The sequence below is a fragment of the Ostrinia furnacalis genome, unplaced genomic scaffold, assembly GCF_004193835.3.
Source record: "Ostrinia furnacalis isolate ACB-3 unplaced genomic scaffold, ASM419383v2 OfSCF0197, whole genome shotgun sequence".
Taxonomy (NCBI): domain Eukaryota; kingdom Metazoa; phylum Arthropoda; class Insecta; order Lepidoptera; family Crambidae; genus Ostrinia; species Ostrinia furnacalis.
In genome coordinates this window covers 77,370-95,905 of record NW_021130436.1, presented here as the reverse complement: position 1 = coordinate 95,905, position 18,536 = coordinate 77,370, and the positions used below count along the sequence as shown (strand labels likewise).

The following is an 18,536-nucleotide window of genomic DNA, read 5'->3' as shown; positions in this document are numbered from 1 at the left end:
TATTAAGTCCCTGACACCTGGAAACTATCTGGAATGGTTTACTAGTTGAAATTCAAATTAATAAATAAATACAAACCATCAAATTTTAATTATGAGCGGTAAAGGTATTTTTTTATGTTTTTCTATTCACTGCTACAAGGACTATACATCAAACAGAGAACTGGCAGCAGCGCTCTCTGAAAAACATTATTCTTTTAAACTGCGATCTCCAACCCGCCTGCCAAGAGTGGGGATTATAGCAAAACCCTCCACTATAGTGGAGGAGGCTCATAGTCCAGCAGTGGACTGTAAAGGGCTGTTGGTGTTGATGATTCACTGCTCAGATCTAACTAGGCTCTGTGCAACTTTAATAGACGTTAAAAAGGAATTGATTACATGAGGTCGATCTATCAAATGAATGAATTCCCGATGTCAATGACGATGCAGATTTGATGCTACAATATTGATTGAACCAGCTAATGCAGCCGACCATCACGAGCACATTTAGCGTGTCCGAGCATCCGTTTCCAAACCACTGTGGCAAGGATGTTATGGACATCCGTAACCGTAACCGAAACTCTCGGATATCCGAAATAAAAAATATCCGTAACCGTAACCGATTCAAAAGTTTCGGATAGTTTCGGATGTAGGCAGTTTAAATTGTTTTTTTTTTAGCATTAACCATCTAGTATCATTTTTTATTTTTATATTAAGTACTTTTTATTCGATGTAAAGTGTGCGGCCATGAATAAACCGTGTTGGACAACTATTGCAAATTGCATTCTAAAGCACAGTATCCGTTCCCGTAACCGAAACTTTCGGATATCCGAAATAAAAAAATATTTGTAACCGAAACCGGTATAATATTATTCCTATATCCGTAACCGTATCCATAACCGAAACTACATAGGTATCCATAACATCCCTACCTGTGGTTTTGATTGAATGGCAATCACCAGACGATCATGTCATTATTAGCGCGCGCGCTACGGTCGGCGCGCGCAAATTGCGCGGACGCATGTCGCTTCCGCCGCGCACAATGACGCCGCATGTCACTTCCGGTCTGGGGGTATGACGTATTTTGTAATGAGCGTGATGGGAAATATTTTTACTGTTGTGTTTTTATCATTTTAACGGTTAATGGTCAAATCCATTGACACACTTTCCTTTGTTGTACTTGCACTTACATGAAACTGTGTGAAATTATGAAGTGAGCCTAATACAATACGACAAAAATCAAACAGAAGAGGACTTCAGTCTTCAACTTTCAGTTAATAAAATACAAAATCTGATGGATTTTTCTTTCATATTGATCGAGCTCAAGTTTAAAATGCAAGACTACATAAAACATTGATAAGCGCCTGATACAGCTCATGTAAGAAACATCACAAGAGCAGAACTGGCCGAATGGAGACTTCCCAATCAGAAAAAATATGACCATTTCCGTAATCTCTGAATGAGCATTTCTCCAGTTCTCACAGCCCGACCACGGAAAGGAGGGCAATGTTTTTCCCGGTGTCCACTTGTTTATCGCCGCGCCAAAATCGCGTTTCATAAAGCGAACTCGGCAGGAAACATAATTCCCGCAATCGTCAGGCGGATCGGTCGATCGCAAACCGGTGGTACCCACACAATCATTGTATGATTTATTTGTGGGGTACAGTTAGCCAGGGAACGTGGCTTAAGTAATTAAATAAATAACGCTGTTGCTACTTCAACTTTTTTTTATGAAATACAAGACGACGACGTCGACGAAGCACATGATGTCGTGCCCTGCGTGCACGCAGGAAGATTTAATGAAGGCTACTGACAACGCCATTCTTGTGGCGGAGTTTTGGGCCGTCTATTTTATCCCATGCTACGTAACGTAGAAAGAAAGAAAACCACAAAGAGAATATCCTAGTACGAGGAAGATAATATATTTTTTGAAGCTGATTGTACAGAACTGGATTAACAGATCGGTGTTATTCGACAGGAGAAAACATTAATTCAAATTATATCATACCTCTCTGTCTTTAACGTGCTATTAGCCGATTGAATCGGGACTTGTAGATACAGCTCGACGCTAGAAATATGGAGTGTTCAGAAATAGGCACTGTGTTAACTTAGATTGCACATTGTTACTTTGTTGCTGTGCTTATAACGTTAAATAAAGTCTAAAGAGTCAGGGAAATTTCAATAATGGGTACATTCATTACAAAATAATTAGATTTTCCTTTTTTCCTTGGATTATTGCTCGAACTTAACATACCTACCTGTCTCAGAAGCTTGAGCCATATTATACTCGTAATAATGCTCAAAAATAAGTAGTAATACCTTGTACAGAGGTAATGGATATCATGTCACAGTTTACTACTAGACTAATATTTTCCCTCAATGATAAATCTCAATATAGATAAAAACTGAAATATCGTGGATTGTTAAGCTGAACATTACTAGCCGTAACTTAGCTGGAATCTCTGCGGCCTCACGATTAACCACTAACGTCTGAATAGCCCGTAATGTTTGTCTTCGATGCATTGGCACAACAACACTAGGTATACAATGGCGGCCCGTTACCTGCTCGCCACGCGGTGCAGATTAGTCACGACCTAACAACCACTTAATATTGATTAATTATTTGATAGATGATTGAAGGATATAAATCTATAGCTTTTGATAAACAACCTATGCCCTTTAGTTCAAAGTAAAGAAATCAACTTGTTTAAGTTTATCGCTATTCCTTTGATAGAAGAGGTCCTTCTCTATTTTTTTTTTATCCTCTACGAAGAAGCTCTTTGTATCTCACCTGATGGCAAGATACGATCAGACCGATTACCACCGACAAATGGAAGATTTGGCCGACACTCCCCTAGTCCCCACGCCGGGCCAGACATGTTGTCCCGTAATCGCTTCTTACGACCTCTACCGTAAAAGTGGGGGTCCTTATTCAACTCTGGTGGTACCACAACAACTGTTGGTTTATTTACTTGTGGATTCTCAGATGGTTTAAACTTGGAGTGCAAGTGTGGTTGTGTTCCCCAGTCGTTGAAGCACATGATGTCGTGCCCTGCGTGCCCAAATAACTGCATGCAGAAAGATTTATGCTGGATTTCTATATTCAATCCTAATCCAAGTTGGACGGATTTGGATTGTCAACTGTCAAATTTTAATACGTTTTTGGCCAAAAAATTTTCGGTTTTTGATGTTTTTACAATTTTATAATGTTTTTAAGACTATTTAAACAATATTAAAGTGTAAATGCATCGAACATTTCGGAAATATAATCTAAAACTGAATTCAATTTGACAGTTGTAATCCGGATTTGGACAAGGATTGAATATAGGAAACGGGCGTTAATGAATACTACTAACAATGCCATTCTTGTAGCAGAGTTTTGGGCTGACACTGTGTAGTTTTGTTGTCGACACGACAAAAATAAGATTTACTTGAATAAAATGTTGACTTATCCACCAGAAAGAAAAGCATTCCTGCAGGCAATCCTGAGATTGAATAATAGACTTTAAAACCTACATTATATGAGCTATATTTGTTTATGCAGGTGGTCCCGGTGCGGCGCGCTGCTGGGCGCCAACATTNCTACTAACAATATCTATAGGAGGAAGTTCCAAGATCAATTACAAAGAATTAGAGAATTGGTTGTCATAGCCAAATCTCTAGCTAGGAATCCCACGCCGCGCCCGCCACCGTCGCCGCGCTCGGCAACGGGCTCAGGTAAGATTTGCTGATTCGGAACTGTATGTCTAAAGTGATAAGCTTTAAGATCGATTAGAGAGATTGAGAGATTGGTTGGTTGTCGTAGCCAAATCTCTAGCTAGGAATCCCACGCCGCGCTTGGCAACAGGCTCAGGTAACACGCCACGGATTGTGGACTTTATATCTATAGGAGGAAGTTCCAAGATCAATAACAGAGAATTAGAGAATTATTGGTTGTTATAGCCAAATCTCTAGCTAGGAATCCCACGCCGCGCCCGGCAACGGGCTCGTGTAACACGCCATCAGGGATTCTGGACTATATCTATTGGAGGAAATTCCAAGATCAATTATACAGATTGAAAGAATTGGTTGATTGTCATAAGCTACAATCTACGCCGAGCCTAATTTGACTCTCCATAATTAGAAGTGCTAGCGAAACATGGCACTAGTCCTTTTTGTCATTATATGGAAGAAACGTGAGCCGAGAATCTTTGCAAAAGATGTACCTGAGTTAGCTACAAGTTGCTCCGCAACTTCTTTGCGCATTCTGGCACCGGTTAGCTATCTGCCTTCAGCCTCTGCTGAAAGCGGAGACGAGAGAAGATGTCACATTTTCTATAGAATTTGTGCCGCGAGTCCCGGAGTAGCGTATAAGAAGCAGCGAGTAATGCTTGGGGCTTATATTTATATATATACATATATTACCATTTTTGGTTCAAATTTAACTAGGTACCTACTTAGTAATTATATTGTTGTAAGTAGTCTAAGGATGTTTGGACTAAATAAAAATATTTTTCTTTCTTTCTTTCTATATCTGCAGGTGTCATGGAAACGATCCTTGCTTAAATGAAGCAGCAAATCGAACGCATAGCGTTGAGTAGAGCTCTGCGATTGGTTCGTGTGTCACCCTGTGCGTCCACGCGCACTGTGACACCTCATAGTAATGTTTGTGAATACGGGCGTTAGTGCTGTATATTTTTTTTTTATCCACAACGAGGAAGCTCTTGGCTTGTATCTCACCTGATGGTAAGTGACGATCAGGTGGAAGGTGGAAGCGGGCTTCACCCGGAATCCTCAACCACGGAGGAACTGGCTATCTAACCTCTTAACTGCCGGAACACAACAATGCTGTTAACATTGTTGTTATGGCGACAGACTTAGGTAAGATGGTGGTAGCTAGCCAGGCAGACTTAAAACAAGCCCTACCACCAACCAAACCCAACAGAAAAATCTGCCCCCACTGAGAAATCGAACCCGGGACCTCTGCGTCTGAAGCTGGTGGTCTTACCACTAGACCACAGAGGCGGTTGAAAATTGTGAATTTTTTGAAAAATGATTGATTTTGTATTTGCAGCATGGCGTACGCGGAGTGCCGCGCACAGCTGGCGGGCCGGCGCTGGAACTGCTCCGGCGTGGGCGACGACCCGCGCCTCGGGCACGTGCTGCCGCTGGGTGAGTCGGCATCATCACCATCATCATCATCATCATTCCATCAGTTATACAGGGTGTGGTTTTGTAAAACTACGACCATCTCAGGGGTGGTAGTATGCACGATACTGATGCCAAAAAAAAAACAATTTAAAAAAAGTACCTTAAATTTCTCGGGGCCTCTCTTGGGGCCTCTCTTGGGGCGCGGCTGCATGTGCTCGGTGGTGTAGCGGGGTACTCGGGGGGTTAGTGCGGTCTGTAACAAGCGCGTCTCTAAAGTTTTAGGATACGTATGAACAAGGTTTTTTATTAATAAAGTAATCAAGTGGCAATCGCTAAAATCAAGTGACAGTGGGCGTTGCACATAGCTCGAAGAGCTGATGGCCGCTGGGGCAGGAAAGTTCTTGAGTGGCGACCACGAGCTGGAAGACGTAGCGTGGGCAGGCCGCCCACTAGGTGGACCGACGATCTGGTGAAGGTCGCGGGAAGTACCTGGATGCAAGCGGCGCAGGACCGGTCTTTGTGGAAATTCTTGGGGGAGGCCTTTGTCCAGCAGTGGACGTCTTTCGGCTGAAACAACAAAAGTAATAGTTAAATATTTATTAATATTTTTCTTGTAACTACTTTCATGTGCCACTACCACCTCTGAGATGGGCGATGTTTTGCAAAACCACACCACCTCGCTAAAGTACCGAGGCGTAACAAGACCTCTCTGGTGTCAGTGACGGTCAGAGAAAAACGCGCTAGTTCCATACGGCCTGCTGCCCCCCTAGACAAAACGCACTTTTTGATCGAATCGAAAATCGAATCCGTCAAAACTCCATACAAAAAAGGGACTTTTCGACCACTTTTCGACTGGTTTGCGATTATAATTTGCACTTTGTCTAGACCCCCTGGACTATTGTGATGAACCCGCGCTGAAAACATGCACACCTTTAGCTTAGCCCTTTAAAAAATTTAGAGTTGCAGTCTCCGGTCATGATGTGCTAAGCATATCGTTTCTTCTTTCTTTCCGTGGTCTTCATTTACTTAGGCTCCCACTATTTATTTATTTATTTATACAACGTGTCCCAAAATTCAAGGATAAGCCGGCGCCGCAGGGTGAACATAGTCATGACTGCTTTAGGNTGTAGGTACGTAGTGCTGTGCGAGCTGAATTCCACTGTATCGCGTCGTAGCAAGACTCGCATTTATTTAAATCGTCTTGCGGAGTAATCCTTCTGTACCTGTACTATTACTTATTCTGTGACATTACTAGCTGTAACTTAGCTGGAATCTCTGCGGCCTCACGATTAACCACTAACGTCTGAATGGCCCGTAATGTTTATCTGCGATGCATTGGCACAACAACACTATACAATGGCGGCCCGTTACCTGCGCGCCAGTGCAGATTAGCCACGACCTAACTACCACTTAATATTGATTAATTATTTGATAGAAGATTGAAGGTAAGTCTGTAGCTTTTGATAAACAACCTATGCCCTTTAGTTCAAAGAAAAGAAATCAACTTGTTTAAGTTTTCTCACATAATATTTTTATTCAATCATCATCATCATCAGCTAATTTTTAGTTTCCAATACAAGAAGAGGACCTTCTCTAATTTACCAGTGACAAATGGAGTATTTGGCATACACTTCCCACGCTGCCGTGCTGATCAGTGTTGGGGAGGACTGATATTCGCTTCTCCTTAGTTGCCTCATACGACATTCACAGGAAAAGTGGGTCAACTCACATTATACTTTAATGAAAATATTTCCCTTGCAGTTTGAATATTAGAACTTTGAGTTATCTATCAAAGTGCCACTGAATTTCTTCCGCAACATCTCTACACCAGCCGATATGGTTCCGAAGTGGTGGTAGGGCAAGCTATATTATTTGGGACGTCTATAAGTGCTTTGAAAACTGCCTACCTAGTATTTTAAAATGTTCCCGCCTTTGTTAGTTATCCCAGTAGTTCGTTTCAGCCAAATGACGTCCACTGCTGGACAAAGGCCTCCTCCAAGGTTTTCCACAATGCACGGTCCTGCGCTGCCCGCTTCCAGGCTCTTCCCGCGACCTTTACCAGATCGTCGGTCCACCTAGTAGGAGGCCTGCCCACGCTACGTCTTCCAGCCCGTGGTCGCCACTCGAGAACTTTTCTGCCCCAACGGCCATCGTCTCTACGAGCTATGTGCCCCGCCCACTGCCACTTGGTTTTAGCAATTCTGCGAGCTATATCGGTCACTTTGGTTCTCCTGCGGATCTCCTCATTTCTGATTCGATCACGCAGGGAAACTCCAAGCATGGCCCGCTCCATCGCCCTTTGGGTGACCTTGAGCCTTCTTATGAGGCCCATAGTAAGCGACCACGTTTCGGATCCATAAATCAACACTGGCAGCACACACTGCTCGAAGACTTTTGTCTTGAGACACTGCGGTATTTCGGACGTGAGTATATTGCGTAGCTTCCCGAACGCTGCCCAGCCGAGTTGGATTCGACGATTGACCTCTTTCTCGAAGTTGGCCCTACCTAACTGGACTGTTTGTCCCAGGTATACATAATTGTCAACAACTTCGAGTGTAGAGTCTCCAACCTTCAAAGGAGTAGTACTTATTATTATTATGTGGTTATACTTGCTCAAATCCGTGGTGGTGGGGGCCCGGTGACCTGTAACACAGGTATTCATTTACCTAGCTCAGGCTCCGGTCTCACACACTCATTAATGTGTTTTCTTTAAATGTATTTAATCCTGCATTTTGTGTGAGAAATAAACCTACTAAACATTTTAATTTAAAAAAGATCTACTTCAAATCTTCTGTTTGAAGGTGCATTTTGGCCGTGTGGTGACGGCAGAGTAGAATACATTTTGTCACCAACCCCTACTCTTCCCGCGGGTGTCGTAAGAGGCGACTTAGGGACTACACATCAAACAGAGAACGGGCAGCAGCGCTCTCTGAAAAACATCAATCTTTTAAACTGCGATCTTCAACCCGCCTGCCAAGCGTGGGGATTATGGCAAAACCTTCCCCTACAGTGGAGGAGGCTCATAGTCCAGCAGTGGACTGTAAAGGGCTGTTGATGATGATGATGAATAGCCTTTATTGCCTATATTATATGAGCTATATTTGTTTATGCAGGTGGTCCCGGTGCGGCGCGCTGCTGGGCGCCAACATCGTGTGCGCGCGCGGGCTCACGGAGCGCCAGCGCGCGCTCTGCCACGCCGCGCCCGCCGCCGTCGCCGCGCTCGGCAACGGGCTCAGGTAAGGTTAACATATTAGCAACTTTATGTTTAAAGTAATAAGCTTCAAGATCAATAGGCTAGTTTCCTAAAAAAAATTGTTTAGTCCTTCATGTTTAATATCAAAAAATATTGGACACATGTATTTTTATTTGTCAATCTAACAAATAATTACATAGTTATGGTGCGTTGAAGTTCCGCACGACGTCACAACGTGCGGCACTTTTATGCAAGCATTGACGTCACGGGCCTCTTCTTATGAACTTTGGCGCGCTTTATCTCTTTAAATTTTCATTAGTTTGAAAAAGTGAAAAATACATGTAGAGTATTTTTTGATAAGTTAACTGACGGACTAATTAAAACTCTTGCTTTTTGACCCAGGAAACATCCCTATTAGAGAGATTGAGAGATTGGTTGATTGTCATAGCCAAATTTCTAGCTAGGAATCCCACGCCGCGCCCGCCGCCGTCGCCGCGCTCGGCAACGGGCTCAGGTAACACGCCATCAGGGATTCTGGACTTTATACCTATAAGAGGAAGTTCCAAGATCAATTACAGAGAATTAGAGAATTGGTTGTCATAGCCAAATCTCTAGCTAGGAAGACAATAAGCTTCAAGATCGATCAAAGATTGAGGTAATGGTTGAATTTCATAGCCAAATCTCTAGCTAGGAATCCCACGCCGCGCCCGCCGCCGTCGCCGCGCTCGGCAACGGGCTCAGGTAACACGCCACGGATTGTGGGCTTTATGGCTAGGACAATAAGCTTCAAGATCGATTAGAGAGATTGAGGTATTGGTTGAATTTCATAGCCAAATCTCTAGCTAGGAATCCCACGCCGCGCTCGGCAACAGGCTGAGGTAACACGCCATCAGGGATTCTGGACTTTATATCTATAGGAGGAAGTTCCGTGATCAATTACAGAGAATTAGAGAATTGGTTGTCGTAGCCAAATCTCTAGCTAGGAAGACAATAAGCTTCAAAATCGATTAGAGAGAATTGAGAGATTGGTTGGTTTCATAGCCAAATCTCTAGCTAGGAAGTAGGAATCCCACGCCGCGCCCGCCGCCGTCGCCGCGCTCGGCAATGGGCTTAGGGAAGCTTCACTGATTCGGAACTCTATGTCTAAAATGATAAGCTTGAAGATCGATTAGAGAGATTGAGGTATTGGTTGAATTTCATAGCCAAATCTCTAGCTAGGAATCCCACGCCGCGCCCGCCGCCGTCGCCGCGCTCGGCAATGGGCTCAGGTAACACGCCACGGATTGTGGACTTTATATCTATAGGAGGAAGTTCCGAGATCAATTACAGAGAATTAGAGAATTGGTTGTCATAGCCAAATATCTAGCTAGGAAGCCAATAAGCTTCAAGATCGATTAAAGATTGAGAGATTGGTTGTCATAGCCAAATCTCTGGCTAGGAATCCCACGCCGCGCCCGCCGCCGTCGCCGCGCTCGGCAACGGGCTCAGGTAACACACCATCAGGGATTCTGGACTTTATATCTATAGGAGGAAGTTCCGAGATCAATTACAGAGAATTAGAGAATTGGTTGTCATAGCCAAATCTCTAGCTAGGAAGACAATAAGCTTCAAGATCGATTAAAGATTGAGAGATTGGTTGAATTTCATAGCCAAATCTCTAGCTAAGAATCCCACGCCGCGCCCGCCGCCGTCGCCGCGCTCGGCAACGGGCTCAGGTAACACACCACGGATTGTGGACTTTATATCTATAGGAGGAAGTTCCAAGATCAATTACAGAGAACTAGAGAATTATTGGTTGTTATAGCCAAATCACTAGCTAGGAATCCCACGCCGCGCCCGGCAACGGGCTCAGGTAAAACGCCATCAGGGATTCTGGACTATATCTATAGGAGGAAATTCCAAGATCAATTATAGAGATTGAAAGAATTGGTTGATTGTCATAAGCTAGAGTCTACGCCGAGCCTGAATTTGACTCTCCATAATTATAAGTGCTAGCGAAACATGGCACTGGTCCTTTTTGTCATTATATGGAAGAAACGTGAGCCGAGAATCTTTGCATAAGATGTACCTGAGTTAGCTACAAGTTGCTCCGCAACTTCTTTACGCATTCTGGCACCGGTTAGCTATCTGCCCTCAGTTTCTGCTAAAAGCGGAGACGAGAGAAGATGTCTCATTTTTCTATAGAATTTGTGCTGCCAGTCCAGGAGTAGCGTATAAGAAGCAGCGAGTAATGCTTGGGGCTTATATCTGTCATGGAAAGGGCCTAACGCTCGTATTCACAAACGATCCTTGCTGAAGTGAAGCAGCAAATCGAACGCATAGCGTTGAGTAGAGCTCTGCGATTGGTTCGTGTGTCACCCTGTGCGTCCATGCGCACTGTGAGACCTCATAGTAATGTTTGTGAATACGGGCGTTAGTGCTGTATAATTATTATTTTTTATCCACAACGAGGAAGCTCTTGGCCTGTATCTCACCTGATGGTAAGTGACGATCAGGCCGAAGGTGGAAGCGAGCTTCACCCGGAATCCTCAACCANAACCCAAACTCGATAAGCTTCCGCCGTTTCGTTTAGGAGTTCCTATGGCCAGCTCCTGCCACCTCTTGACTTCATCATCAGGACCCTGAACATCGTCTAGCACTAAAGTGCTCGAAAAGACAAGTCCAACGAACCCAAACTAGATGTAATGCCGCCGTTTCGTTAAGAGTTCTTATGGCCACCTCCATACTCCATCCAGCTCCATGGTACCATAATATTGCATTGTCATCGTACTTACAAAAGTATACCAAATTTCAGCTCAATTGGTTAAGGAGAACTGGTTTTAAATTCAGTTGCAAGATTTATCCCATACTAACCAACAAGCGAAGTGCTTGTAAAAATGGTTCGCATATCTTTTTTGCGACTAGTTTTCTTAGTGTATTATACCATTTCGGAATCTTGGATAGTTGCGTCAACTTTATAAAAAACTTGCCGCAGTAGTGTTCATACTGTTTTTTTACAAAACGACGAGTCAAAGTGGAGTGTAAGTAAAAATCGTTCAAAATTTTAAGGAAATATCATATTTTGATTAACTTTTGTGTAAAAACTGCAAGGATTCTGAGGGTTTTAAGAATTGGGGTGGACAGTAGCACTACTTAAGTTGCCGTTACAAACTAAAAAACTGAAGTATTTGAAAAATTGTAGTCGTGGTAATGTAAAATATCATAAGGGGTGTCAATTTTCGACGAATTTCATAATTTATTGTGTAACTTAAATAATAATTGAGATAGATTTTTTTTCTTATTTTTCCTAAAGCAGTCATGACTAGGTCCACCCTGCGGCGCCGGCTTATCCTTGAATTTTGGGACACGTTGTATATTGAAAAAGATACACCAACGACATAATTATAACTACAACTATTCCTACAACCACTTATTTTATACGTATCTTCCGTCAAGACTGCAAATGTATGCTCCCTGCACTACTTACCTTTTGCTAAGTAATTTATGAACTTGTTTCTCTTTTCACTCACTTCAATAGTAGCTATAACTTACCTATTACTTTATTTTACTAGTAAATAGTACCTACTTATAACGGATCTTCCAATGCTAAAAACGAGTCCATGACCACAGCATGAGCCGTCAGACGATAAACGAAGCAAATAACTTACTCATTTCTCGCTAATGTATTTACATCTATTAAGCGCATTACAACATGATTACAGGCAACAAATAAATCACCTGGCGGATAATTATATTGTTAACACGCGTTATTTGCGAGGTTGAATCATGCCGATAAATTAGCTAATATCAATAAGCTGCTCAGCGCGCGTGAGTGGCGCCGCCCTAGCGGGGCTTCGTGAACCTAAGATAGTTTACGTCGAATGCTTCCCAAACTTTGGCTTTTATAAATGACACAGTTTTAGATTATTCAATATACTCGTACTTCTTGGCAGTCCCAACAGTAAGTTTAAAAACTTAATTGCACCTCTCCACTTCCTTCTTATTTAAACTCCTGCAAAGGAGCAAATGAATTCAAGTACAAGTTATATCTAAGGTAGTGACAAACAATTCTTTCTCGCTCTCACTCTTCCTCGTATAAGGTTTGTCTGAGTATCCACGAAAGACAAGCACGTAGCATTACTAAGATGCTACGAAATCATCCTGAATGAATCTTTTCAACTTTTGCCACTCTTGTAGCAGAGTTTTGGGCTGACACTGTGTAGGTTTGTTGTCGACACGACAAGAAGAAGAAGAAGGCCTTTCAGTGTTATTGTAGCAGTTACATTTGTTTTATGTGTACTCGTATGTCACATTGAATAAATATTTCACTACGCACTACTCGTTGCTCAAGTCTATAAGTGACCCCCTTCCTTGAAGTCGCTATCAAGCACTTAGTTGTCCTGAATTCCTGATTTGGATTTTTTCTGATATAAAATACTAACACTTTTATGGGCTATGCCTGAAATAAATACCTTTTATTTTATTTATTTATTTTTACTAAAATCAAAAAGTTTCATGTTTGTTCATTTCAGTTAATGTCAAAGCATATTTTATAAGTTCAGTAAAAAGTTTGAGAACTAAGCTGTAATAGATACACGAGCTTTTTTAAGCTTTTGCCTTAAGCGAACCGAACTCGTGTTCCGAGGAGGTCCTTACCCTCGATATTACAAAAGAGCTTGAAACTACTTGCTGAAAACTTTATCGACCTACTTGATACGACTTAAGATCCAAATTCCCCCAGCGTGAGACGTCCACCCACAAGGTGAACCGACGAAATCGTAAAGGTAGCAGGGAAGCGCTGGACGCAGACCGCTACCAATCGATCAACATGGAAAGCATTGGGGGAGGCCTATGTTCAGCAGTGGACGTCCTATGGCTGAAATGATGAGATTTTCCCTTTAGTTAGTATTTCAGCCCTAGTGGCGCTATTTACCAAGGTGTTAATTATCACTTCTTAAACAACCACAGCAGTTAAACTGCGGACTATCTTAATTTATTATATTTACACATAATATCAATAGAACTTAATGTTTATCTTCTACATACACAGCTCATACAGGTCGGTTTAAACTAACTATGCGTATAAATCTTGATGATAGCACAATTCCAATAATAAGATAATATAAAATGTGGGAATAACGAGAATTTCCAGAGGCCCATATCGTATCAGATATAGGCCTGCTCTGTCTATAAATAAGAAATGTTTGTCTGATAGTCACGACGATCATACCGCGCCAGTTCACGGCCGGCTCATACAGGGTGTTTCAAAATCCACATTTTGTGTCGTAGAGAGCCTACTGCAACTGATATTACTATTTTTGCTAGCTCTATGACAGAAATTCAGCTAGTTAAGGTCGGGTAGCAGAGAAAATGGCGAAAATGAGGTTTTCATTTTTCATTTTTGAGGTACTAAACAGTAAAATTAAAGGCTAAGATTTTTATTGGGCATAGTTGAGGATATTTTCTAGGGCTATTAACGGATGGAAACACGATTTAATGAAGTTGACTCGATAGAATAAATTCCCAAAGTTACCTCTATTCGTTTTCTATTTATGGTTTTATTTTTAAAATAAGCGATTTGAAATTCTAAATCTTTTACTAAACTAAAGTTCAGAAATAACTTGAGGGCTTTTAACGGATGAAATTTTTATATTGCGTCTTATTTAGTTACTATGTTAGAAAATGTGGAAAAAATCGTCCATGACGGCTTGGACAATCTCAATCAGTCGCGCGGTGGCGCTTACGGAGGACGGACGCTTGTCAGTTTTTTNAAGAAAACACCCAGACCAATACAAACAAATATGTATGCAATTTTAGTATGATATTTTTATTTATTAATAAACAAAAAGACAACAAAATTGATGCGTGTACTGATTAATGTAATTAACCACATGCAAAGCTTTGTGAATTGCAACAACTATAATTTATTATCCAAGCTCTAAATAATCGCTATTTAATCGATCATAAAATGTTTTTCCAATCGCTCAAGCTCCCGAGGATCTACCGATAGGTCGGGTGACGTAATCTTGAAATTCTTTTAGCCGGCGCGGAACTTCCGGAAGGTCGGGTGACGCCACGCCTCTTTGAACCGTGTTTACTTTGGCAGTTATATTCTATATTTATTCGATTCTAAAATATATTCCCAAAATTTTTGAAAGTTGTTTTAATTTGTATCACTTGGATATAATTTGTGTTAGAAAGTGCTGTGAGTATGACGCTTGAACGGAAGGAAGTCAACCTAACCTAACCAACTGCGTATTTCTATACTGTGTAGCCGCGAGAGCTCTTTGGCGCGCTGTCTTCGGCGAAGTATTGCGCGCGCAGATTTTGACAGCGCGAAATACCTACTTTAGCAGAAATACCAAGCCTTAATCGTAGTAGCATACAATTTGTATGTTTAAGCAACTGTCTAGAACTCTAGAGTGTCTAGCTAGACTATTTTATGGGCTTTTCGTAACGTGTTTTGTCGTTTTAAATTCAATTGATAAAATAAAAATAAAAAACAGTTAGCATCACATTAAAAGAGCTTTTTTAAAAGCCTATTTGCAAAAATAAATGAGTTTAATGAGTTTTTTATTATTTTAATGCCATAGTCAAAAAATTTTGTGACCCAGTTTACCAAATGGACCGCTTCCTTGCTTATTTTTGGTGAAATCATATAAATGGATCTTTTCAAAGTTATGATGTGGTTTGAACACACCCTGTATTTGCTAAAGCCACGAATCGGCACAAAAGTTAGCCGACAGACTGCGCGACCCCGACCTTTTCTATTTATTTAGCTTCAAGCGCACGATGAAAGAATCTTAAGGCTTGTTATCGATGCGCACACATCGGGGGCAAATAAAAGAGTTGATGTGTTGTTGCTCTTTTATTGTAGCTTTAGCCTTCGACTTAATCCGCGGTATTAAAGGTTCTTCTAGGTCTCTATAGCTTTTCCGCGATTTCACTTAAGTATACAATGTTAATTTTTAAAAGTCGACGAAGCATATGATGTCCTGCCCAAAAAACTGCACGCAGGAAGATTTAATGAATGCTTCTGACAACGCCACTCTTGTGGCGGAGTTTTGGGCTGACACTATGTAGCTTTGTTGTCGACACGACAAGAAGAAGAACATTAATTTTCATGTCACCTACATAAATCTTGTGTACAAATTTTTAACACTGAGCACAGAGTAATTAAATTGTGTCCATCATCATCAAACTCTATCATCGATCACTGGTTGTACTTCGGTTTGTCATCGTGGTGCAGTGATTCGTTTCACGGCTTCTGTCGCTACTCACGAGGAGGGCCCGAGCAAAGGAGTCGCTCTACGGGAAGGCTCACTGCATCCATCACTCCTGAACTATCCTCTGGTCTTATAATATCTTAGCCATTAGACTTTCAGAGGGACCGATTGCAAGTACTCTGTGTACAGCAAGGTAAAGTCAAAGTCAAAATTTCTTTATTTGTTCTAATAAATAGTTCTTACAAATCGTCATTTTGCTCTTAAGGAGCCTCTACATGTCTCATAATCTTTTTACCCTACCAGCGCTTCGAGACCAACATTTGGCAAGTGCTGAGAGGAAGCGCCGCAACAAACTCAGTCACCACTGTCTGCCGGTTAATATAAATAAATAGAAATAGTAGTAGTAGGTACATTCGATTCAGGAGCAGTTCACTGAATTTACCATGCATTCTTGTATGGTGTATCATAAGAATGGGTATACAAGATTGCGTGGTATATTAAACAAGGTAGTGACGTGCTAATATCTAGACTTACATATTAAGGTACTAGTAGAAATGACTCGCATACATAAATTGGAATAACTTGGATTGACCAGTCCCCGAAAGCAGCGCCTGTTCACAGACATGACGAGTGAACCAGCCATCGCTTCACTCGACCATATTAGAGGGTATGTACTGTATCAGACAGGCGTCCAATTTACAAGTTTAGATCCCTCTCATGGTAATTTGTAAGTTAACAAGTGACATCCCATCACTGCAGATTTTGCACCAAATGTTTCNAGCAGAATCAGCGCAATAAAAAAATAGCGCAATATTTTGTTGCAATTTCTTACAAAACTTGCGCGCAAAAAGCAAATCTAGTATGAAAATCATCAAACTTCTAATGCTCGTAACTCAGTTCAGACTGAGTTTAGAGGTATACATGTCATAGTAAGTTTGGTTTATTACACTATTTTGTAATCAAAAAACAAAGTTTGGTCGATGGCCGCGCGAAAAAAAAAAGACGCCAATTTCCGGCATTGTCTTTTAGTGACCCAGTTTACCAAATGAACCGCTTCCTTGCTTATTTTTGGTGAAATCATATAAATGGATCTTTTCAAAGTTATGATGTGGTTTGAACACACCCTGTATTTGCTAAAGCCACGAATCGGCACAAAAGTTAGCAGACAGACTGCGCGACCCCGACCTTTTCTATTTATTTAGCTTCAAGCGCACGATGAAAGAATCTTAAGGCTTGTTATCGATGCGCACACATCGGGGGCAAATAAAGAGTTGATGTGTTGTTGCTCTTTTATTGTAGCTTTAGCCTTCGACTTAATCCGCGGTATTAAAGGTTTTTCTAGGTCTCTATAGCTTTTCCGCGATTTCACTTAAGTATACAATCTACATTATAATAGCGAAAGGTCACTGATTGACAGACTGACTCACTCACTCATCACGAAATCTCAGAAACTACAAGTGCTAGGAGTGTCAAATTTTGCATGGGGGTTCCTTTTAGAACGTAGGTACACGGGGATGTAGACGGGATTTTGCACAATTCAACCTCTAAGGGGGTAAAACGGGGTCCACGCGCACGAAGTCGTTAATTTTATCATGTCACGAACTAAATAATAAAATTCAAAGATGAGAAAATCTATCTGCCTAAATCTTGTGTGCTAATTTTTAAAACTGAGTAATATTAAATTGTGTCCATCATCATCAAACCTATCATCGGCCACTCCTAAATAGTCCTCTGGCCTTTGTATATCTTAGCCATTAGACTTTCAGAGGGACTGATTACAAGTACATAGTGTGCTTACAGCAAGGTCCTGTATCAGACAGGCTGTCCAAATTTTATCTACAAGTTTATATCCCTGGGAAATCCCATCTCATTAGTAATTTGTAAGTTAACAAGTGACATCCCATCACAGCAGATTTTGCACCAATGTTTCGTTCAAAGGGCTGACCTTTAAACAATTTTTCGCGGTATCTGCAGAACTTACAGCGCACTGATAGCGATCGTACAGCGGTTTCACATTAGCTGTATCTTAACGCAACCATAACGCGGACGACGCTACTATTCTCTTTTATGTTAACCTGGCGCTTGCGACGTGGGAAGATAACATTTTCTATCTAAATATATAGCCGTGTTTATATGATAGTACTGAAAATTATGATAAACAAGTAAAATTATGGTAAAAATCCATAAAAATGTTCCAATTCGATTATTTGATATCCCAATACGTCAGCAGGATCTCAAATTGGAAAATTCGAAAATTAGTTTTACTGGGGATTGGGTTGGGTACACAAAAATACAAAAAATATTAAAATAATACTTGTATTTAAACTGATGAATTATGTCAATGATTTTTAATTTGTATTCTGTATTTTGTATCCTCAATAAAAAACAATAAATTTTAATGTGTAATAACAACAGCCAGTATTGAACATTCGTACGAACGAACGTTTCTAAAACGTTCAGTCCAGTTCAATCTGAATCAAGCCATAAAGTAGTTCACAGGTTGTATTGTCCCGTTCACACGATAATATTAGTTCGTGAACACGTTCGCGAGCTACGAGCTATTTAATTCCCTTAACCTCAATCGCGTCAATAGTTCAGGTGCATGGACTGAACTTCTGAAGCTGGTGCATGGTTCAGCCCTTTGAGAGAAAAATATTTTTCATTGGATTTGAACCATGTAATATGTCAATAAAGCTCAAAATACGGTGGCAACAATTCAGCCACTATCGGTGAAGTGGTGAAGTCGCGCCGTGTGAACCGCCCGCGCCGGCGCATCGCCGATGCCGCCACGTGGGCCGTGATTTATACCCGCGGGCTAATTGACCGAGGCGCCTTTACACCCTACGATAAACACGATCGGAAAATTGTACAATTTATCATTACAGAATCTTATAAATAAATTAATAAAAATTGATGTAAGTTTCATTAAGCCAAAAGATTAATTCTACTTATTAATAACAAGCTTTCCGCCCGCGGCTTCGCCCGCGTGGAATTTTGTCTGCCACAGAAATACTTTATCGCGCGCGTCCCTG

General features: G+C 41.3%; 1 protein-coding gene across 1 annotated transcript in view; it reads left to right on the top strand.

Annotated features, from left to right (window-relative positions):
* Positions 1–5,030: 5,030 nt before the first annotated feature.
* Positions 5,031–18,536, top strand: part of Wnt2 (Wnt oncogene analog 2) — a 32,384-nt gene continuing 18,878 nt past the window's right edge. Inside the window, exon 1 of the mRNA XM_028307947.1 lies at positions 5,031–5,127. Within this exon, the coding sequence (XP_028163748.1) occupies positions 5,031–5,127 (97 nt within the window). The remainder of the gene's footprint in view (positions 5,128–18,536) is intronic.